General features: G+C 47.1%; 1 protein-coding gene across 2 annotated transcripts in view; it reads left to right on the top strand.

Annotated features, from left to right (window-relative positions):
- Window positions 1–19940, top strand: part of RAB6A (RAB6A, member RAS oncogene family) — a 38900-nt gene extending 18960 nt beyond the window's left edge. The window contains exons 2-8 of one of the 2 annotated variants that reach the window (XM_064411161.1): window positions 5228–5286; window positions 7743–7796; window positions 9143–9248; window positions 11210–11321; window positions 12016–12109; window positions 17443–17509; window positions 19565–19940. In XM_064411161.1, coding sequence (XP_064267231.1) covers window positions 5228–5286; window positions 7743–7796; window positions 9143–9248; window positions 11210–11321; window positions 12016–12109; window positions 17443–17509; window positions 19565–19629 — 557 coding nt within the window. In that variant the 3' untranslated portion in view covers window positions 19630–19940. Of the gene's footprint in view, window positions 1–5227; window positions 5287–7742; window positions 7797–9142; window positions 9249–9315; window positions 9422–11209; window positions 11322–12015; window positions 12110–17442; window positions 17510–19564 lie in introns of both variants that reach the window. The other variant, XM_064411160.1, reaches the window with a different exon arrangement.
- The last annotated feature ends 3003 nt before the right edge of the window (window positions 19941–22943 follow it).

Below are 22943 nucleotides of genomic sequence, written 5' to 3'. Positions count from 1 at the left end.
ATCTCTCCAATTCAAAAAGCAACACAAAGCAAACCTAAATTGTTCCATGTTTTTCTGGGTCTTGTTTCTCTGTAACTCTCTGGATATTCTACATTAATTTCCTAAACAGAATCTTAAATAACAAAGCACATCTGTATAATAGGACCATAGTATAATTTATAACCTAGATCTTTAACTAGGCTGGGAATAAATTATCTTAAAAGGGGCTGTTTGAACCATTTTGTTTATACTACTTAGAGAGATCCATGCATGGATTTTAAGAAGGTTTATATTTTGCAGGCTTTCTACTAATTTTAGTTTTTCTTGATATTTTAAAAAAAATATTGAGGACTTAAATCTATAAGGAATTGGCTCAGGTGGTCCTTTGGTCTGATCTCATCTCCCATCAGGAAAGAAATGGCAGAATAAAATTGGTTTGACAATAGAGCGGGAGTGGAATCAATAGGGGGAAAAAAATCAGGGTAAAAAATCCTTTAATTAGAGCAAGGAGATGAGACCTCCTCAACTGTGGCTTTTGCCTCTGCTGCCTGGGACTGTGCTGGATTCCATCCTCCAGGTTCCTCACTGTGACTGAGACAAATTTCACCTGGCTGAGAATGCCTTGGATGAATGCAGTCTGCTGGCCCTGCCAGTGCCTTTGGATAATGAATGAGTTTGGTTTCTTGCTTTGAGGGAACCAGGTGAAATCTCCATAGTTTGACAGTGAAGAGCAGAGGAGGATGGGGGGTGTTTTTATTTTTTTTTTTTTTTAAAGAAGCTGCTTTAATCACTTTAATACAGCATTTCTGTTTCCAGTGCTGGGAATGACGTACCTAAAAATATTCTTACTGGCTCATACAGATCAGTAAAAGTCAGCTCTGTGCATCTTCCTTTTGGGGCTTCTTTTTAAACAAAATCTAAAAATGGTTTTGAGGCATTCATAATTCAGTATATTGTTCTTAGCAATGCTTTTCCTTTCGGTGCCTTGGGTTGTTTGTTTTTCTTTCCAGCAAAATAATTCCAGTGAAGATTTTGAGGTGAGCTTATGTATGAAAGAAAGTTATAGTGTCACTGGGGTTTGTCCTTCAATCAGATCTGAAGGGAGTCATGGAAAGGGGAAGTGAAATTTGGGGATTGCAGTGAGGAGAAGGCTTTCCTCATCTTCCTCCCTTTACCTCTGGCTTTTAGGATCTCTTAGCCCAGGCTGCTTCTGAGAGCTGGGAGAGGCCAAGGGCAGTTTTCCAGTTGAACAGTCTGGACATGTTGATTACTTTTAAGGTTATTTTGCTTTCAAGATAATTCTTGTGGTTTTTTGTTTTTTTTTTTTTTCCTGATTGCTGATGCTTTGAAAGTTCTAAACAACCACTAGGATGAAGTCATCCTTAGAGCCTTCCCTGGGAGCCTCCCATGGATCAGTGTCACTGCTGGGCTGCTGCAGGACACACAGATCTCCTCAGGAGCAGGGAAAAGGCAGCCTGTGAGAATCAGACTGGGCGACCTTGGAATGTCTCCAGGGCTGCTGTGCTGTGGGATCAAAGCTGCTGGAAGCACGGGATCAGCCTATTGATTCCATCCTGCAGCTGAGTGCTCCTGTGAAACCCCCGCCAGGCTCCCAGACAAAGGGGATCCATCAGGGGGGCTCCACGAGCTGCAGGCTTGGAATTCAGCCCCTCCTGGTTCTGCTGATAGGATCTTCACAACTCCCCCTCCATCATCTTTGGGCCCTTGGCTGTTTGCTGCCACGATTCAGGAGGGTGTTGGTGTTTGGGCATCTGCTGCTTTCTGTGCTGAAGCAGTGATCAAACCTTTCCTTTGAGGAGTTTCCCAATTTTATCTATCAGAACAGCCAGCTTCTTTTTGTCCCAGAACATATGGGAACACTGCAGCCTTGCAGAATTCATGGGGATGGGGTGAGCAGCCAGTTCATGAAGGGAGCCACCAGGTACAGATTGTTCCAGAGCTGATCCAGCTGAAGAAAACCATCTGAGCAAGCCAGATCTGGGCTTAAAAATTCCTGTTGGGGCTGGATCCCTTCAGAAGTGAACATTGGTAATTAGATGATAGAAGGTGCTCTGAGGGCTGGAGCCAGGCTGGGAGAGCTGGTTGTTCACTTGGAGAAGAGAAGGCTCCAGGGAGAGCTCAGAGCCCCTGCAGGGCCTGAAGGGGCTCCAGGAGAGCTGGAGAGGGACTGGGGACAAGGCATGGAGGGACAGGACACAGGGAATGGCTCCCACTGCCTGAGGGAAGGGATGGATGGGATATTGGGATGGAATTGTTCCCCTGTGAGGGTGGGCAGGCCCTGGCACAGGGTGCCCAGAGCAGCTGTGGCTGCCCCTGGATCCCTGGCAGTGCCCAAGTCAGAGATTTTGTTGGATGGAAAGCTGGAAGGAGTCAAGAACTCATCTGGTGAAGCCATTGTTCAGCCTCCTAATGACAGAAAAATGTCCAGAATGTCAGGCTTGGTGTTGAAACAAATGGTTTCTTTGGTTCATCACTTGTTTACCTGGCTTGCCTCCTCTTCAAAAGATGCCTTGGATGCAAATTCCTAGAGTGGAATGACATTGACAACTCTGCGTGCCAAGGAAGGGAGGAGAATCCAGTGCCCAGCTGAATAAGTTATTTTGAAGTTCTGTTGCCTCATTTTCCCAGTTCTGTGCCCTTCCTGCTTGGATTGGGGCTGGACTCAGCTTTTAGCTGTTAGATCTTAATATACAGAGGGAGAAGTGGCTGGAGACAACTTTCCCTGAGCACTAAGTCACTGCTGCCCCTCACCTCTCAGCTGCTTGCTGTGAGCTCTGCAGGCTGCCTGGATTTTTGCCAAAAGTTCCTTCTCAGCTCCTGAATTGCTGGAGATTTTCCCTCGCTTCCTGTAGCTGCCAGTGTGTCCAGTCAAAGCAAAGCCCATTCCCAGCATTTCCTCCCCCACCTCCGTCCCTCCAAGGATGTGATACTGACCTTTTCCTTGGAGTTGTTCCAGCAGCATACCAGGAATATTTTGGCCTAAAGGATATTTATTGCATTGCTGACTAATGCTGCCCTGGACCTACTTGTGTGTGGAAATTTTTCCAAGAGATTAAATTAACTCACTAGATTAAAAAAAAAAACCAAACCAAACCAACATCTTAATGAAACAAAGCTGAAGTCTTGAGTGTCTTATCTGTTCCTTGGGCTGTGACCCCGGATTACTTATCCAGTTGTTTCCCATCTGGATTTTAAGTAGCTGGTTGTTTTTGTCTCCACCTATTACCTTGTTCTGCTTCTCCCTGCTGGGCTTCATTTGCCTCCTGAGGTCATTTTAGCATTTTCCAAGATGAATCTGAACTCTGAATCTGTCCTCTCCCTTGCTTGCAGTCATTCCCAAATTAATGCCTTCTGGGAATTCGAGAAACATACGGCCAGCAAGGCAGAACAGAAATTAGAGATACAGTGGGATCTGTGGGCTTTCATTCCTGCCAGGATTCCTAAAAGGAGTCAGTTGGGGTTGTTTAAAAGGAGGAATGGCAATGCCTCAGTATTCATGGAATTAAAACTGTGAGCAGTTGGTGTTAATGCCATCTTGATCTGCTGCCTGTCAACATAAACCTGGGTCTGTTCAGAGAAGAAATGTCTTGGAACTGACTCCATTAGGATGCTCTCTCCAAATGTTGGTTGAAGCAGATATTTAAATATAAACAAGCCAAGCAGTACCTTATTTCCCCCCTCTTTTAGTGAAACGAGTGAAGGTAGGGTAGGGAATAAACAGAATATGTTCATATTTTATGATTTGTGGACAGATCCCATCCAAGACGTGTCACTCAGAAGGGAGGAATTTTCTGGAACACTTCATTGTCCTTCAGGGGTCGTGAGTTACCAAAGGAAATAATTTCCTGGGTGAGACTGGACCCGTGAGGAGTTAAATGTGGCTGTCTGCATCAGTGGCCACGTGAGGAAAACCAGCTTGTTTGTGGTGCTGCAGATCAATTCCTGGGATTGAGCCTGTGCTGCAGCAGGAGGGGATTGGGTTTGTTTGTCTCTGTCTCCTGAGGATTGTCACTGGGCCTGGAATGAATTCCTCCTCCCCTGTTCTGCACATCCATGGGACAAGTCTGAGTGAGGGATTCAGCATCTGGGGTGTGCTGCTTCTGAAAACCTACTCAGTGAAGGGGGTATTTGCTCTGCCTTTGTGAAGGAGCTTTTTTAACTTGCTGGGAGACCTGATTCTGCCTCCAGAGCAGAATGTGTTAGAAATTCACATGGGAATTCAGATTTTGACTTGGGAAAATCTCATCTCTCCGAGGCTGTCTGCTGGGTTCCTGTTTGTTTAGCCCCTTTTCAGAGTTAACTGAAGATTAAAATGCTGCTTAATTGGGATACTGGAGATTTTGGTGACACTTGTGTTAATATCTAAAACAAACAAAACCCCCCAAAACTCACCCCAGAAATCACAGAATGATTTTGGTTGGAAGGGACCTTAATCTTGCCTTAAATCCTTGTGTTCAGTGGATGGTCACCCTGGCAAAGACCTGGAATCCTTGGAATATTGCTTGGAGAACACAGTCTCTGCCCTGAGCACTCCTTTTTTCCGTTTATCTGCGCATGCAGTGTTTGGTGTCCAGCACAAGTCACACAGTTCCTCTCCTCTGCCAGATGGCAAATTCCAGCTGCAAGGAGGTTGGAAAAAACACTTGGAGGTGGTGCAGCCCTGAGAACCTTCAGTTGCTTCCTAAATAACAATTAAGGGGATTTATACACATCAAAATGAGGCAGCTGGAGATGTTCCACTTCCTGTGGATCTGATCCCTCCAGGTGAAGATGTAGGAGAAGGAAAAAGCCTATAAATTGTGAGCTAGGCTTTGGCCCAGCTCTGCTGTCGTGTTTGTCTTAGAGGAATAGAAAATAAATGTTGTGAGGATGCTGGGGTCTGAAAATGAGCAAATCCCATGCTTTATCAATGAGAAGAGCTTTTTGTTGCTGATAATTAGTTATGGGGGCTGTTAACAAAATTACTAAATGACTTGGTAGAAAACAGAAGAATGAAATTCATTTTCATCTCAAGTCACAAATATTTAAGGGTAAATCTGATGATTGGGAATGATACAGGGAAAAAAGTGACTTTACAATTGTAAAGTCAAATAACTGCTCTTGTCCTTGCAGGAAGTTTAAGTGCACATGATGGATCTGTTGGACACAGTAAAGCATTTTTAAATCCCTTGCTTAAACCTTGCTCTGAAATTGGTCCTTGAATCCCTGGTTTTTTCTCTTCTTTTAGTGGGGAAGACTTCCTTGATCACCAGGTTCATGTATGACAGCTTTGACAACACCTACCAGGTAAATGAATCCCTGTTTTTGTCTTGTGTAAGACTCCTCTGCTGCCGTGTCTTCCATTGCAGGAAAAGTCATTCCAGACAAGTTGGGGCACTGACCATGGGATTGCCAGTTGTAAAATCTTAATTTTAATCACCAGCCAGAGTGACAGTTCAGGGCTGGATTCTGCTCCAGGAGTTTGCCTGCTGCTTGCAGCAGGATGAGCTGTGCTTCTGAGGGAATACCCAAGGCACAGCCAGGAACAGCAGTTGTTAAGTCTGCCAGGGTTTTTTTTTTCCCACCATTTTCTATCAGACCATCCCAAATCTAATCCCTGTGTTTGGATAACATAACAAGTACCCAGCTCTTTTAAATAACAAGTTGACACAAGCTAGAAAATAATACAAAATGTGAAAAAAAGGAGGAAAAATTAAGATGTTTAGAAATTAGCACAGTCCAGGAGAGCAGTCAGTGTTGCCTACTCCCAGATTTTAGCATCAGCTCAAAATGTGGTGAGATGTGAAAGTACTTCAGTTTCCTGAATGTCTTCTTCAAGCAGAACATGTTTCATGACTTGGTTGCATTGGTGATGTTCTGGATACACAAAACTGCGAAAAATCTGTTCCCTGGTGCCTGGGAAGGTTTTTTTAGGGGGCTGGGAGGAGGAGGTAACAGAAAAAAAAAAAAAAAAAAGGAAAACGTGATTTTCCTGTTCCTCAGTGTCTAGCCAAGGATCTCATTGAACTGAGAGATTTCCCTCCTGCCTCCTTCAGTAATTCCTCCTTGCTGCTGCTAGGAAAAATGAGATGGGAAGTTCTCCCTGAGCTGTGGGAAGAGCCACGTTTCCATAGTGTGGGAGGGAGGGAGGGCTGGAGCACACATCACTGCTTCCTCCCACTGTAATTACATGGACATTGAAGGCAGTTCTTTTATTTAAGCTGGGATTTTTTTCCCCCCACCCTCAGTATTTTTCTTTTAGGAGTGCTCCTTTTCCTTACTGAGTTTGTGTCCCGGTTCTTCCTTGAGGAGGTTTCACCCTGTGTGCCTTAGGGGTGTCCCCATGGAAAGGTGGTCTGATGTAATCCATGAGATGATTGCAAAATCAGTGAGTGGCACTTAGAGCAGTGAGAAATCCCAAGGGCTCCCAAGACAGCTTGGATTTAGGCATCAGTGCTGCCTGCCCGGTTTGGGTGTTAATGGCCTTGGGTCAGAGCATTCATCCAAACCCCCTGATTTTCCTGGAGCTGTGCCTGAGGTGGGGCCATACCTCCTAGTGGGTGCTGTAGCTGGAAGAAGGAATCAGTCACAAAGCTCCAGGAGTTTGGCCAAAATCACACTGCCTGTTGGTGTCAACCCAAACCAGACATTTTTGGATGCCCAGGTGTCTCTAGAGACCCCTGAGACCCCAGTATTAATGCACCTGATCATGGGTAACTGGAGCAGGAGGTGAGTTCAGGGATGCTCTGCTTGTTCTGGACATTTCTGGCAGATTTTGAATGCCTGTTTTTCTGAAACCTCTCATTTGAACACGGGGTTTTTATGTTCAGCTGTTAAAAATAGAAAGCTGCCATTTAGTAAAATCCGTGCTGTGCATTGGATTCCTTCTGCTCGCTGCTGGATGAGAGGAATTCAGCTGTGTCCCTCTGGCTCATCAGTGAGAACTCGCTGTGCTGTGTCAGAGGAACACCTGGAATAAAACGCTGTGATTGAAGGTGTTTGTTTCACCAGGAGTCATTCCTCTCCACGGACATGCTGGGAATGATTTCCTTTGTGCTGTGGCCCCACATGTCACATATCATGGTTTAGTAAATGTCTGGTATATTGAGCATGCTGGAATCCTCTCCTTGATAATGCTGCTTCCCTGCAGTGGTAGGACAGGCTGGGAGAGGAGAAGGCTCCAGGGAGAGCTCAGAGCCCCTGCAGGGCCTGAAGGGGCTCCAGGAGAGCTGGAGAGGGACTGGGGACAAGGCATGGAGGGACAGGACACAGGGAATGGCTCCCAGTGCCATTAAGATGCTCTCCAGGAAGCTCCCACTGGTGTTGGGAAGTTTGGGTGCAGCTCTGCTGCTTTAGGATGAGGCAAGCTTTAGTTAGGGTGTCTGCCTTGATCCGCCTGGAAGAGTGAAGATCCCTGGAGAAATTTGGCACGTGGGAAGAAGACATTGTGCCCACATATCCTGGTTGAGCTGGGGGACACCAATTTGTCACATGCATGAAAATCCCTGCTGCTACCCAAATAAATGTGTGGATTAAACTGTCAGTGTGCATGAACTGAAGTCAAGCTTAAAACCTTTTGTGCTTTAAGGAATTGGTCTGGTCGTGGATATATGAAACAAATTGCTTATTGAGTCAAGCTATATCTTAAAAATAAGAAACCTAACCTGTTTTTCTTGCAGCTTCTGCTGCTCCCCTGAACATCACTGCAGGTGTTCTGCCTTTTTTTTTTTTTAAGAGCTCTTGGTTTTCTCATCTCTTTACAGGCAACAATTGGCATTGACTTCTTATCGAAAACCATGTACTTGGAGGATCGAACAGTGAGTAAGATTTTGCTGCTTTTCTCTGTGAACAGTAGGAATGAGGACCAGCATCTGGCTTTGTGCAGCCCACACTTCTGAGATCACTGGGAAGCACAGGCTGAGCCTTCATCTCCCAGCTGCTTCCAGGCTGACAAGTGCTGTGGAGACACAGCAGTGGGAATGGGAAATTTCAGTGTCATCCTCTGTGGAGAAAGAGATGGTACAGATAATTTGAGGGGTGAATGATGGTGGGAGTCTGGAGAAAGGGGAACCATGCTTAACCCCTTCAGCTTTTGATGCCACAAGACAGAAAGGTAAAATACAGATTGCCAGATGTGGCCAGTTAATAGCTGGCTCCATCTTCTTAATAGTCCTTTTTAAAAAGAAGGTGGCCTCTGATGAGTTCACAAATGAGACTCGTTTCCTTGCTTGGTGCACTTTTAGCTCATCAAGTGAAATCATTCCTCTGTGCAAGCAAAGCTGTGGTTTAAAATGAGCTCAGATTCTTAATTAAGAAATTCAGCCTCAGTTGAGCTATTTGCAGAAACAAAACTGCAGTGCTGCAGAAGCTTGTGGTACCGGATAAACTCCCAGTAAATGGGATTGGGTAAACCCCCAGTGAATGGGATTGCATGGAAAGGGCTTCAGGGATGAGGTGTGCTTTCCATGGCCCAACTGGCTCTTGCACACCTTGCCATACACCCTGCTTTTAGTGTGCCTTGCCTTTTCTTCCAGAACCTTGCTGGTAAGAGCCATTCAGCCTCTCTGCGTGTCTTACTTTGCAATTTAGAGTTACAACAAGCATTTTGTCCTTAAAAAACTGACCTGAGTAGGTTTTCCACCAGCAACCATCCTTCATGCTGCTGGAGGTTGCCTGTGTGAGTGCTGAGGAAGGAGAGCAGAGCATGAATTTCTCCTGTAGGGAGAAGTGCAGGGGAACATTCCACAGAATCACTGAGGCTGGAAAAGCCCTCCAAGATCAAGCCCAGGCATCCCCCAGCACTGCCAAGGCCACCACTAACCCAGGTCCCCAAGTGCCACATGCACACACTTCTGGGATGGTGATTCCATCACTTCAGCTGTAGCTTTCTTCTTGGTGCTCTCAGTTTGGAGGCTGAGCCATTCCACTCCCCCCCTTTTGGAAGGGAAGCATTTTTTGGGAAGCTGCACCCCTCCAGTTTGGCTGCTGTTACCCCTCGAGAGAGATTGTTGTAGGGAGGCAGTGTCCTGCTGCTCCCAGTCCCCAGTCACCTCCTGCATGAGTTTCTCCTTTTTTGGAAAAAAAAGAAAAAAAAAGTGAAACATTTCTTTACTCTTTTATTTTTAGTGGCAGTTTGGCTTTTTTAATTTTCTCCCACCCACAGATCAGGTTGCAGCTGTGGGATACTGCGGGTCAGGAACGTTTCCGTAGCCTCATTCCCAGTTACATCCGTGACTCTGCTGCTGCTGTAGTAGTTTACGATATCACAAGTAGGTATTTTGCACTGGCTTTGACCTTTTTTCTTATTTTTCTTGCTTGTTTGACTGATTTTGTTAGGTACGGTTGCAATTATGGGACACAGCAGGTCAAGAGCGGTTCAGGAGCTTGATTCCTAGCTACATTCGTGACTCCACTGTTGCAGTTGTTGTTTATGATATCACAAGTGAGTGGGGGGAATTCTGCATTTCTAATACTCTGCCCTTTTCATCCTCTAGCTTAGCTTTGCATGTCCTCTCACGTCATCTGCTTGGGCTTCATCCTGGCATGACAAAAACGTGGTTTCTGTGCTTGTTTTACACAAGCCCCGTGGTTGCTGCTGTTGTAATGTATCAACTGTCTCACAAAGGCCATTTTAACCCTTCCCTGCCCCATTTTCTTCAGTCCTGCCTGCTCTCGTTGCACTCTTCCATCTGCCTTTGGGTCATAACATCACCTGTGGCTTTTGGTCTTCGTGTCCATGGGTATCTGAGTTCTCAGGCTGGAGACTTTGGTGGCTTGCTCCACTTCATTCACCCTCCCCCACCAAACGAACTCTGGGCACGGGCTGGCGGGGAGAAGGCATTAACATCACATTTTCCTTGGAATCAGCCACAAACTCTCACGTGCTGCAAGATGTAAAACTTACCACTAAGCTCTTACCCTTTAACAATTGCTCTTTCATTCCTTACTAAGGTATGTACATTTTTGTCAACTAAAATATTAGTGCTTCTTTAGCCCTGCTCCTTCTGTCCCTCCCCTCAGTCCAGACACCCCTTAACTTACCAGTTCCTGCACTGACAAAGAGCAGAAATTCTGTTTTAGGGGAGCTAAACCTTCAGACAGTTTCAGTTCTAAACCAGAATTGACTGAGAACAATGGCCTAATTCTGCACAAATGCATAAGTTCTTGTCCTTTGATTTATAAATACTAGAAGATTACAGCCAGGAATAGGGGCTTTACCTAGAAAAGCTCTAATTGTTAAAAATGGCACTTTCCTTTGAGCTAAAATTACAGGTTAGCTGTGAACTCTGAATTTTTTCCTGACCCAGCAAATTCAATATTGCCGAGCAGTAAAGGGAATTAAGACACTGGCAAGTGATCAAGTCTTGGCTGTCTAGCATGCAATATATTACTTTGCAGTAGAAGCCATTAAAAAAAAATCAATACTTTTCAAGAACTGCTGCAGAGGCCCCCCCCCTTCTTAAGTGGTGAACCTACTTTGGCTGCTCAGATGCTCTTTGTGTCACTAACTGGCAAATGCTGAGCTCTGTGGCAGCTTCCCTCCAACTCCTTGTTCCCTGTGGGATGCAACTTCTCAAGCACCACAGAGCCTGGAATTCTTACCTTGCAGCTTTTAAGGGTGTAGCATGAAGTGCCTGTGAAGAGGTTAAATTTCTGCTTCTGGTTTTATGCAAAGATTTAGAAATTGTTTTGTAGGCAAGTGCTCAGTGCCACGGGAGTTGCTGCTGTGTTGTATAACCCTGGGATTCCCTAGAGAAAATAAAAAGTGATTGATTCTAGTGTACAAAATGCAAGGCTGGGGTTGAGGATTTTTGAGAAGCAGGGGAGCTGTAGGAACCTCTGTAGGTGCACGAGCCATGAGCAGCATGGAGTGCAAAAATTAATCCCCGCTCCCGACAGCAAATACTTCGTGTTGAACTAAAAAATAAGGAGCCAAAACACAGTGATAAGCCTTTTCATTTTAGGTGCTGTCAAAACCAAATTACAGATGGGCTCAGTTCCCTCTGGGGCTTTGAACCCACCTGTAATGAGGCACTTGCCCACGTGAAATCAATGCCAGAGCTTCGTGTCCTTTAGTGGGGGAGACTCAGGGTTCCACTCGCTGATTCTTCATCACCCTCCTCCGCCGACTCCACGGAAAATGGAGCTCTTCTCTCCGAGTGCAGACGTGTTTCCTGGTGAGCTGAGGGGGACAGCTGCAGTGATAACCCTCTCCACTGTTCTCTGCTAGATGTAAACTCCTTCCAGCAAACCACAAAGTGGATCGATGACGTCAGGACGGAACGGGGCAGCGATGTCATCATCATGCTGGTGGGAAATAAAACAGATCTAGCAGACAAGAGGTATGGGGCAGTCATCCAGCTTTCCAATCCTGCTTTCCTTACTCTGCTGCTCTTATTTTAAGGAGTATATTGCAATGTTTTGGGCTTTTTTTTCTGGGGATGGCTGTGACTAGAGAAATCTCAATTTTAAACCCTCTTTCTTTTGGCTAAGCCAAATTTCCATCACAGTGCTGTGAATGAGCTGAAAAACCATCACCAGTACAGATATCAGGAGAGAAGGCATTGTTGACCACAGCCCCCACCAGTGAATTAATAAACTGGTTACAAATATTTGTTTAATAATGTTCTGCTTAATGAGTGGAACACATATCCAGAGAAAAATTGGACAAAATTCCTCCCATATGAGGTGGTTACACTTGGACCTTTGTTAAAATCGTTTGGTTCTGATGATTATTTTGGGACTGTGATTGCTAATTGCTCAGACATAAAAGCACAGCTCCCTGGGCAGGGATTTGGGGGTGAACACTTGGCTGTTCTGCTGGAATGCTGAGTTCTGCTTGGGTGGGCCATGGAAATGAAGTGGTGATACCTGTACATTCCATACAGGAAAAAAAAAAATAAACCTTTACTTGCTTTCAGATAAAGCACTTAAAGGCTTTTTTTAAAGTGTAAATCATCTTAATTATTAAGGTATTTGTCCAGGTTTGGGTTTTATGAGGTTTTTTTTCCCCCCTAACTGTGTTTTCTTCCCCAGACAAGTGTCCATTGAGGAAGGAGAAAGGAAAGCCAAAGAGTTGAATGTAATGTTCATTGAAACTAGTGCAAAAGCAGGATACAATGTAAAACAGGTGAGTGGCTGCTGGTAACTCGCCCTCCTTGTGGGAGGAGCACTTCCCTGGGTCTTGGGAAGCCTTGGCAGAGGGGGCCAGTGGGAATTGTAGTCCACACTCAGCAAGCAGCACCTCAGAGCTGAATTGTTGGCTGAGGTTCTGAGGGATCTCTGGCATGCATCACATGATTTGGGATTTGCTTCCCCTTAAATAACAGGAGTTATGGAAGAAGCTGAGTGTGAACAGGATCACACCTTCCTGGGGTTTTGTTAATCCAGATTTGCTGTTTGGGCTGAGACTGAGACACAAAGCTGGGGAAGCACAGGTCTGAGGACTGTTTGTCATTCTGTTTCAGTGAATGAAACAAACCAGTGAAGGAGGAGCATGATGGCTTAAAATGCTTCCAGTGCACAGGGAGACAGAGCAACTGCTGTTCCCACTCTGCTGGAAGGCACGGGAAGTGCCAGCAAATGTTCCTGGACAGGCAGAGCTATTTATTTCGAGAAGATGATGAGTTGCTTGTGAATTGGGGAAAGCAGTGAAAGGTCTTTTGAACTGATGGGGCTGCAGAAAAATGAGGGGTTTTGTTCTGAGTTGTGGCTCTTTAAATTCAGACCTGGAGAGGACAGAAATTCATGGGTGTCTCCACAGGGCAAACACACCTGTGTGGAATGCTGTGCTCAGCTCCTTGTTCCCCAGGAACAGAGGGACGTGGAGCTGCTGGAAAGAGCCCAGAAGAGCTGCTCCAGGGCTGGAGCCAGGCTGGGAGAGCTGGAGGTTCTCACTGGAGAGGAGAAGGCTCCAGGGAGAGCTCAGAGCCCCTGCAGGGCCTGAAGGGGCTCCAGGAGAGCTGCAGAGGGACTGGGGACAGGGGATGGAGGGACAGGACACAGGGAATGGCTTCAAATTGACAGAATAGGTTTAGGGTTGATATTGGGAAGGAATTCCTGGCTGTGAGGGTGGGCAGGCCCTGGCACAGGGTGCCCAGAGCACCCCTGGATCTCTGGCAGTGTCCAAGGCCAGGCTGGATGGGGCTTGGAGCCACCTGGGACAGTGGAAGGTGTCCCTGCCATGGCAGGGGTGGCACTGGGTGATCTTTAAAGTCCCACCCAAACCATCAGGGATTCTGTGTGTGTGGATGACATTCATGTATATCTTATATGTGTAGTTACACAAATGGTTTCTGTGCAGAAGGGTACCAGGAGTAATAAAATAGGATTATAAACTACTTCATGTTCTAGACAGGACTAAAGAGTCTGTTATTAAAATGTCCCTTGACTTTGCCTCTAAGTAGCAAAATGATTCCCTCTATAATGGGATAATTATAGCAGTGTTAACTCAGAGCTGTGTCACTGCATCACCCACCATGGATGTGTTGGCTTCCAGGGTCCCCCAATTATCCTGCCACAACAGAGGCTGCCTGGCAATTAAGGTTTGGATTCTGTGCTGCAATCCTTAATGAGTGCTTAGACCTGGGGGTGTGCACTGAGAGCAGTTGCCTCACTGAGAGGAGTGATGATGATGATGATGATGAAGGAGCTCTACACTCCCTCTTTCCTTCAGGGAGTTTCTGTGCCCTGCCACATTTCCAGAGGTTCTGGAGCTAAGCCTGTGAGGGAGTTGTAGCTTCCAGGGCCAGCTGGAACCCTGAGGATTTGATGGTGTGCACAGACATGAATGGATATTCAAAAATAATTAAAAATGGATTTTTCTTACAAGTGTTGATCCATGTGTTGCAGGTGTGGACTGGGATTCTCAAGAATTTCAAAGCTGTTCTCTATTCTAGAATATTTTTAAGTCTCATTTTTTATTAGTTTAATAAGCAGTTGTTCAAGCAATTATCAAAGGATAAGACCTTTAATACCACCACTTAAATAGTTCCCTGTTTCCTTGCAGCTTCTCTGCTAAATGGTGTGAATTTATTTTATAACTTAGCAATAAATTCTCTCCCAGTGAAATGGGAAAGCACACCTGCAGAATGGATCCCCTTGCCATAACCTGTGTGAAATCCTTAATAAGCTGAATGCAAATTTGACCTTCCCATAACCGATAACTTCCCTCCACAATATATTCTGATCCTGCAGAACAATCACTGTCTCAGTTAATCTTCATACAGGATTTCCATCCATAAACAGCTGAATTTCTTGTCCTGCTCGGGGAGGGAATGGCTGTGACTCTTCCATGCTCCTCCTCAGTGGGAATCCAGGGGGCTTTTGTCCTCTGGTGCTGCTTTTAGCTTCTGCTTCATCCTTTTCTGCTGGAAGAGATGAGAGGGAAGGGCACTGCCTCCAGCTCCCTGCAGCTGTGCTGCAGATCCAGAGGGCCTGGCTTTGTGCTGGGACCCCAGCAGGTGAGATGCTCTGCACATCCAACAGCAGCTATTCCAGTGCCAGGATCTCCTACCAGGAGAGAGGCAGAGGGCACCGTGCTGCTGCCAGGCTTTTCCTGCCATTCCCTGTGCCAGGAAAGGGGAGAGCTCTGAGGATGGCACCTCACTGCTGGCTGCAGTCCCCAAGGTCCTTCACACTTACTGTTCCTCCTCTGGCTTTGGGCAGGGAGTGTTGAAGGAAAAACGGGTGGATATTAGGGAATAAAAGCATTGGTAGTGTTTTTGTGGGGTTAAACCGATGGAGCAGAGGGGAAAAGACTGGCTTTTGCATGCTGCAAAGACTGATTGCCAGGGGAGCCTTAAGCTGGAGGGGAGAAGTAGATAACTTGCTCCTTTTGATGCAGAGAACTGTAGTCTCTGATTCATTCTGTCAGCCTTGAATAAGCTTTAAAGGACTTTGCGATTGCTGCTCTGTCTCGGCGCTCCGTATTTCAGGGAATCTTATTGTTAGTGCCTGGATTTCATGCCCAGAATATGTCAGGGTTCATTTTGCTGTCTTGTAGAAAGAGAGGGGAGGGAGGGCCCTTGAATTGCTCCCTGCAGCAGCACCTGGCACACTCCACGCTGGCCTGGAGGAGCCGGGGATGAATGTGGTCCTTGGCAGAAGAACTTTCTCACGGCAGCAGCTCTCTGAGCACAGCCCCTCTGTGACCCTGCTCTCACAGAGCTGGGCTCTTTCTCCTCTCTTCTGATTCTTACCCATCTGGTGGGCAAGAATTACCCTCAGAGAATGAGAATTAGGGAGAGATTTTTGTTTGCCTTGCGTGGGGGAACAGGTTTCTTGCCCGGCTTTTCCATCTGGACAGTGATCCTCCCGTCCTTTCCATATTGCTGCTGGAGTGTGGCTGAAGACTGGTTTATGCCTGCAGTCCTTTGTGACCCTGATCTGTTGGGATTTATTGGCTGGAGTAGCAGAAAAGGCACAGTTTGGCAAATGACTTGCAACTGATGGTGAGAGATGAGGCTTCTTTCCAGAGTTTCTATCAGGAAGCAGATTGCAGAGTTGAGTGCTGAAAGAGAGTTTGTGTGGCTTTTAGTCTTTCAGCTGCTGCTTTTAACTCCTGCCTTGGAAAGAAAGTCCTGGATGCTCATCAATACTTGTGTTTTTATACCCACACAAACATTGAAACATGTACATGTGTGTACAGACACACACTGGCTCGGGGCTGACAGCACCAGCAAGCTCAGAGGGCCCTGTGGGAAGGCTGCTTTCCAACCATCAGGAAGTTTCCCTAATTGGATTTATTCACATATGCTGGGGCTGATAAGCAGAAGGTTAATAAGAAATAAAGTTGATTTTTCTTAGTTGCCAAATTCCTATTTTTAGTTCGATAATTTAGGGGAGAAATACTGCTAAAAGCATCATTTTATTCCTGGTCTTAATGTAAAGAAAGGATTACTGTATTTTAAATAGCCTTTCTGTCAGCAGTGTGGTTTAAATGCAGGAATTCCAGTTGGTTCCATCAGCTGAGGATTTTTTAAAGACTCCTCACCCTTCCTCTGTCTGGGCATTCCTGCCGTTGGTTTAGGTAGAGTTTAACATCTGGAATTTTGTTACTTCCTGGTTGGCCTATGAGGATTTCCCTGAGGTTTTCAGGGAGGCTGGAAGGTCCAGGTTAATGGCAAAGGTCCACAGAAACACAGAGGGAGGCATACTAAGCTTTTTTACTTTGGAATTGTTGGCTGAAATTGGGGAGTTACATCGAGTCCTCACTTCTCAGACCCATCCTTGGCTCAGATTCCAGTGTGTGCCAGATTCCTGCCAAGAAAGATCCCAGACAGACCTGGGGGCTTGCTCGTGGTGAGCTTGGAAGGGGCTGTAAAGGCAGCAAAGTTGTCTTAGGATGGTGGGAGCATCTTTGGGACCGTGGGAGCCCAGGTGGGGAAAGCCCTTGGGCAGGGACCCGTGGGTCAGGTACCCACATCCCTGATGTAAACAGGCTGGCAGTGCCTTGGCTGGGTTGTCTGTGGAAAGTGGGTCACTGGGAATAAGTGCTTTAGCTCTGTGTCATTTGAGGAGAGGCAGGACAGTGTGGAGCACTCCAGGCTGACGTCAGACCCGCGGGATCCGGGACTCCCGCGCCGCGCCGGGGATGCGCTGGGAACACGGGGTGGAGGGAGAGCATCCTGGGCAGGGGGACAGGCAGCTGGATTCAGGGCACTTCTCCTGCATTATCGACGGGCTCCTCAGCCAGAGGGCCCAGGAGAAGCCGTGTGGTGGGAATTACCAGTCTGAACCTCAGGGGCAGAGGTAGGAAGTGCAGGAGAGGGAATCGGTCCCGTTCCAACTCGCCTCCTTCAAGTGGAATAAAACTGTGAGGAGAGTTGGGAACTCAGACCTTGCTGGGAAGCTGGAAGTGGTGTTCAAGTGAGAGGCTTTGGATGCCTTTGTTCTGTGCTTTATGCCCTGAATGTGGGCATAGGAAAACCATGGAGTGGGCACCAAATGGTGAGGATTAGGTTTGGCAGCGTTCCTTTGTCTGCTCCATAGGAGCCTGAGCCACAGATAGGTGAGGCTTGGCAGAAATCCTTTCCATGCATCCCATTTTTTGACACTCTTCCATGTGGCTGATGCAGTGACAGGCTCCTGGATGATGTGTATACCTTCATCAGCATGTCCATGCTCCTCTGAAATCCTCTGGGGAGGTGTGAAGACTTAATTCCCACCTGCCCTGGGGAGGTTGTTGGGGTCTGTGGACATCCGTGGCAGCTGTGGGGTGAAATGCTGCATCCCACCCATCCTGTTTGCAGAGAAAGGTGCAGGAGGTTTGCTGCAGCTCTCTGATCTCCACTAACAAGAGCTGTGCTTTGCCCTTTTCTAGGAATAAAGGTTATGTTTGGTGTCAGGATTTTGGGGCTGAGCAGTGTAAATAGTGCTGGGGGATGTGTTGAATCATTGTTTGAACTGCCTCAGCCGAGGGGAGCTGTTGTTTTCATCTCTTCCCTGTGTGGTTCTTTGCAGCTTTTCCGACGTGTGGCAGCTGCCTTGCCCGGGATGGAAAGCACACAAGACAAAAGTAGAGAAGACAGTATCCTTTCTGTGCCTGTGCCAGGCGTTACCCTGCACCAGGAAAATCCTCTGCAGCCCTCGCTCAGCTCCTGGACATCCCAAAAAGAGGGGGAATAGGGGCAAGTAACCTTCGAGCTGAGGAAGGAGGATTGCTGGGCTGGAAGGCTGCGAGCAGGGGTGCTGAGGGTGGAGGCAGCAGGGGAAGGAATGGTGGATCAAAAGGATTCTTTGCTTGGTGTTTAAACGTGTGGAAGGTGGGAGAAAACGGCTGCAAAGAGGTCTCAACAAAAACCCCTGTGGTTCTTGCAGCTCTGACTGACAGAATCCAAAACCAAACTGTCCTGGAAGGGACCTCTGAAGCCCCTTCTCTGATCCTCTTGCTAAAAGCAAGGCTGACTCCCAAACGGAGCCTGTTTCTCCAGGTCACATTCAGGGAAACATGGGAAATCTCCAAGGACGGAGATCCCATAACATTCCAGGGCAGCCTGGGACCCCAGGCAGCATCTCTGTGGTGGGAGGGGGAAGACTCAACTGATGGGGTCAGTCTCAGCCAAGGAAAGCAGGTGGCAGGAGGGGTGGAAAGGGCTTGAAAAGCAGTATGGCTACACTGGAATCACCGACCTGGCCAGGTGGGTGTGCTTGGAATAGCAGCTTTTCCAGGACTGTTGGTTTTATTTGCAGCAGGGATCATGGAGCTGGTAAATAGAGGACAAATTGTGCCTTGGAGGAAGGAGGTCCCAGGAGCTGTGGGAGTGGGATAAGCCTGGCACTGAAATTCCATCAGATCATCTGATGCATGGGGAAAAGAAGGGTTTGGAAAGCTGGGGATTGCAGCTGCTGAGGCACAGGCTTTGTGGCAGGGATTTGAGTGATCAGAAATACTTTACAATGCAGCTCCCCAAAAGGTTAATGAGCAACAATCTTTATTAATGAGGGGGGGTAGAGTGCACAGGCAGGGAGTTTGGTCAGCAGTCTCTAAATGGGAGTGCATTTAGGACACTGGGATGTGGGCTTCCTGCAGCCTGCAGATAGCAGGGGTGGATGGGATCCTCTCTCCCAGGCAGCTGCATTAGGATTAACGGGGGCACTTCTGCAAAACATGGAGGGTTCAAGGATCTTGACCCATTCGTGCTCTGAGATGAAGCTGGCAAGGCTCATGTCAAGCATCTGCAACTTAAACACACTTTTAAGTTTTAAGTCAGCCGAGTGGACCAAACATTGGAGATTAATTGCCTGTCTTTTGTTTCCATTTCCACGTTTATTTTCTCCAAACCTCTTTAAAAAGCAGCTTCACCCCCCTGCAAAGAAATGAGTTGGAAGTACCAGCTGTGTGATCTCTTTGCCTCTGTGTTCTGTGATAAGGGGGACGCTGGAGACTTGTGGTGAACAGCTCTGAGCTGGGGATTAGCATTCAAAGCTCCTCCTGGGAGAGGCTGGAGCTGGAGGGCATCCGCTGGGAATCGGAGCGCTGCTGCAGAGGGAGTCCTTATCACAGGCAGGCTGTGAGCAGCCAGCTCTGCAGTGACCTTGTGGGACATCAGCTGTCACTGCAAGGGGCAGCTCAGGCTGGTGGCAGGGCTGTGCTGGCTGCTGGGGGAGCAGAGAGGTTCCACTGAGCCAGGGTTGGCGAGGAGCTCTGGGGGTGCCCAGGAAGTGGTGGAGACCCCATTCCCAGAGGGATTTAAAGCCATGTGGATGTGGCACTTGGGGACACGAGATGCTGGTGGCCTTGGCAGTGCAGGGAGAGCAGGTGGGCTTGAAGATCTCAGCGGGCTCTTCCAGCCTGAATGATTCTGTGGTTCTGCAGCAGTGGTGATTATTCCTTTCAGTGGATCCCTGCATCTTGAATTCCCACAGCAAGAGGTCAGTGGGATTGCCGGGAAGAGCACACTGATTATAGGCAAACACTGGGGTGTGACATGGTTTCTGCTGCAAATTTCGTGTGCCAAACCTTTGGTTTGGAGCTGATCTTTCCGGGTATTTCAGCAGGAAGCACTGAAAATGCCATTCAAAATCCCGCTCTTGGTAGGGAAGCGGAGTTGGAGATCTGTTTGCCTTAACTTCCTCCTTCCAGTGATTGACATAAAACTGGAAAAGCCTCAAGAGCAGCCTGTCAGTGAAGGAGGCTGCTCCTGCTAATACCATGTGGCTTCCACCTTTCTCCAGAACATCACTGCTTTCCCTCCCTGTCCTCTTCATTGACTGCAGTGTGAATATTGGCTTGAACCTTCCCCTTTCCGTAATAACGTATCGCAGTTCATCATCGCTGGCTGTCTCGTGGAGATGATCTTTAGCTTCACAAGCACACCCCACACACACACACACACACCAACAAAATGTCAGTGTCTTCATTATTTATAAGAAAAGAAAAAAAAAAAAAGCCAAAATATTCCACCGTATTCTAGGTATAACTTTAAAAAAAAACAAAAGCGAAAAAAAAAAAAAGAAAATCCAAACAAAAAAAAATAGGTACAATTTCTTAATATTTGTTCCTTTTTTAATATGTTATGATATTGCACTTTGAAATGATGGCAACTGAGTAAGTTTGGAATTGGACCTAGACGAGATGTATGTGCAGAAGAAGGCTTGCAAATCTGACCCATTGGAATTTCTCTCAGAAACTGGGAATGCGTAGACAGCAAGGCGGAATCACGGGGGGAGGCGGCAGATGCCGAGGGTTGAGGGCTCATCCTTGATAATTAAACACAAATTAACCCCACGCTCTTAACTGCGAGCCTGCCTGGTGTCCAGAGCCAGCCTGGCCTTAGCAGTGGTGGGACACCCCGGCTGCTGGAGCTGGGAATTGTCGCCGAGGCAGCGGGGACACGATTCCAAGGAAGCATTACTGGGAAATACGGACGGGCTCTTTGGGATGAGTGGCTTCTGGAGGATTTGGGGGGCAAGGAAAGGGTGGATGTGCATTAGCAAAACACTTGGAGGAAACAGGGAAATAATGTTTGGAGTGCAAAATGAGTTTTCAGAGCTTTTTTTTTTTTTTTTTTGTCCTTTCTAAGTAGAACACCAATGAAGTGAATTATTACTGCCCAAGAGATGGGAACTTAACAGTTCAGCTGTTTGGAAGAGAAAGCATTTTGCTTCTTTGCTTTTTTTAGGGGAAATACTGAAATCAGGACTGGCGCTAAAACCTGCCAAAGCCGATTGAAACCTTGGAAATTTGGGAGAAAGAGGGAAGAGCAGCTGGCTGCCCCAGCAGAGGGGGAATGGCCCCGCTTTTCCAGAGCGTGGGCATAGGTCGGTGGGGAAGGGTGTTTACTTTGATCCTACAGAATCCTAGTTGAGGCATCTTAGATGGAAGGGGAGGGACTTGAGTAGGATGGAAACCAACTTCTGATTATGCAGATTTATGCCTTTATTTTTTAGCTCTTTTTTTTTTTTATTTTATTATGTTCAGTCTTCCAAGTTGGTTTAGTTTGGTTCTCTAGAGCTGTATAGTTTGGTTAAATAATTAGTAATTTAGTTTTCTATGGAATTAGGCTCACAATTAACCCTTGTTTTTCTTTGATATTTATTTCTTGGCTTCAATTTTTTTTTTTTACTCTTCTCAGTGCTGATTTTGTTGTTTTCCTTTGGCTGAGGAATCTGTGTAGAGCTTTGCTGATGTTGCGAGATGTAGCTACCCGAGAAACACGGAATGAAACACACTAGAAGTGCACCCTTTTAATCTTTACTAGTCATTGTGAAGTTGCTGTGTAAGTTAATAAACACAATTGTAAATACATTGTTTGCTGGGCGACTCTGGCCGAGTTACAGTGCAGGAAGGAATTCTCGAGTCTGTGTTGCGATTGCGAATTACATGGACAATTGCAAGGGAATATTCAGGCTCCTCCTTGGTTCTCTTCTGCCCCTCTCTCTACCATCTAAAATAACCACCTGGGGGAGAGGAAGGGAATCGTCCTCACCACCACTTTCCCCAGGAAGCGGGCATAAAAGAGTTGGAATTCTTCATTCCTGAGGTGAAGGCCAGGCTCATGCCCTGCCCTGGGTTTCTAGCAACTCTGCACAACAATAACTTAAAGGCAGAACGAGATGTAAAAGTGCTTTTCTAATGCAATATTAAAGGCGAATTTTTTTGACGTGGCATGTCTTGAAATAAACATCAATGATATGTGACAAAAGGATCATTCTTTATTTAAAAGAGACTCTCTGGGGGAAGGAAACCTGGCTGCTTTTCCTTTGTTGTACTGTTCTTAACCATGCTGAAATGCTCCATCCTGCTGCTTCTTCCTTTGCTTTGGTTTGCTTTTCTCTCCTTTGGTTCTCCGTGCAGCTTCTTTTGGTCCTCATTTGGCTGTTCCCCACAAGCACATCCTTTTTTTTTCCTTGCTTCTGATAGAACCAGCCCCCTCTGCTTCCCACAGTCCCAAGCTTTAAGCACTGGATTTAAGGAGCTGGCTTAGCCCGTACGGGCTGTGACGGACCAGCAGCCCTGGACGCTTTTCCTGGAAGGCCTGAGAGCAGGTTTGTCCAGAACTCGCTGGAAACAGAGGTCTGGAGAGCAGCATTCCCACAGCTCCGTGTTCAGCACGGCCAGGGGCTGCAGGAGCATGGCCAGGTACGTTCAGTGCATGTCCTTGCTGGTAGCCTGTGCTTAACAGGGCTCCCTCCTGTCCTGGTCCCAGCTCTCCAGAGAAAGCACACTTCCAAGGTGAGCACAGGAGCAACGTGGTCTTCATATCAATTTTGTTTGTTTTATTTGTTTTGTTGGTTCGTTTTTGGTTTTTTTTTTGCACCATCTGTCTGTCAAGTTTTAGATTTTCATTTTCTTTTACTCCGTGGGCGTGGCCAGTGGAGCCATGGGAACAGATGTTCTTAGTGCTGATTTTTGTGCCATTTTCTGAGTGAAGGTCTCGGCTCTGTTTCTTTTCTCCTCCCTGCTCTGGCTTGCTCGTTGTACAGTCCATCACGCAGCTGTTCCATGCCTCACCTTTTGTCTTGATAAAAGTAGTTGAAGAAATTGTGTAAGGGGGGAAAAAAAAGGTTCCTTTTCTTCATGTTGGAATGTCACTGGTACCTCAGCTCTGTTTGGTAATATGAACCAACAACAACAAGAGAACAAATCCTTAGTGCTTGAACTAAATAAATACCTGTCTCATTGGAAAGCTCTGGGTCTCTTCTCTCAGCACGGGCAGCGGGAGGAGCAGCTCCTCGGGGGGCTGAGGAGCTGCAGGAGCCTTTTGTGGGGGCAGGAGGGGTTTTGGGGGGCTCTGTGGCACGGGGAGGTGTCTCAGGGCTGTGTTTGCTGTCGCTGCGGTGTCTCTGCCATTGTTTGCAGCGCCCCAGGAGCCGTGCCGGGGACGGAGCCCGGCTCTGCCGGCCGAGCTGTGCCTCTCTGCTCCCTTCCCGCTCCTTGCCTCCAGCTGCTGCCTCTGCTCCCTTCCCAAGGGCACCTCGTGCGGCCTCACCTCTGCCTCAGCTCCCTGGGACACGGGTCA

This window comes from Passer domesticus, chromosome 2 (assembly GCF_036417665.1).
Source record: "Passer domesticus isolate bPasDom1 chromosome 2, bPasDom1.hap1, whole genome shotgun sequence".
Lineage (NCBI taxonomy): Eukaryota > Metazoa > Chordata > Aves > Passeriformes > Passeridae > Passer > Passer domesticus.
The sequence above is the reverse complement of the archived record's forward strand: the minus strand, read 5'-3'. Positions and strand labels throughout refer to the sequence as shown.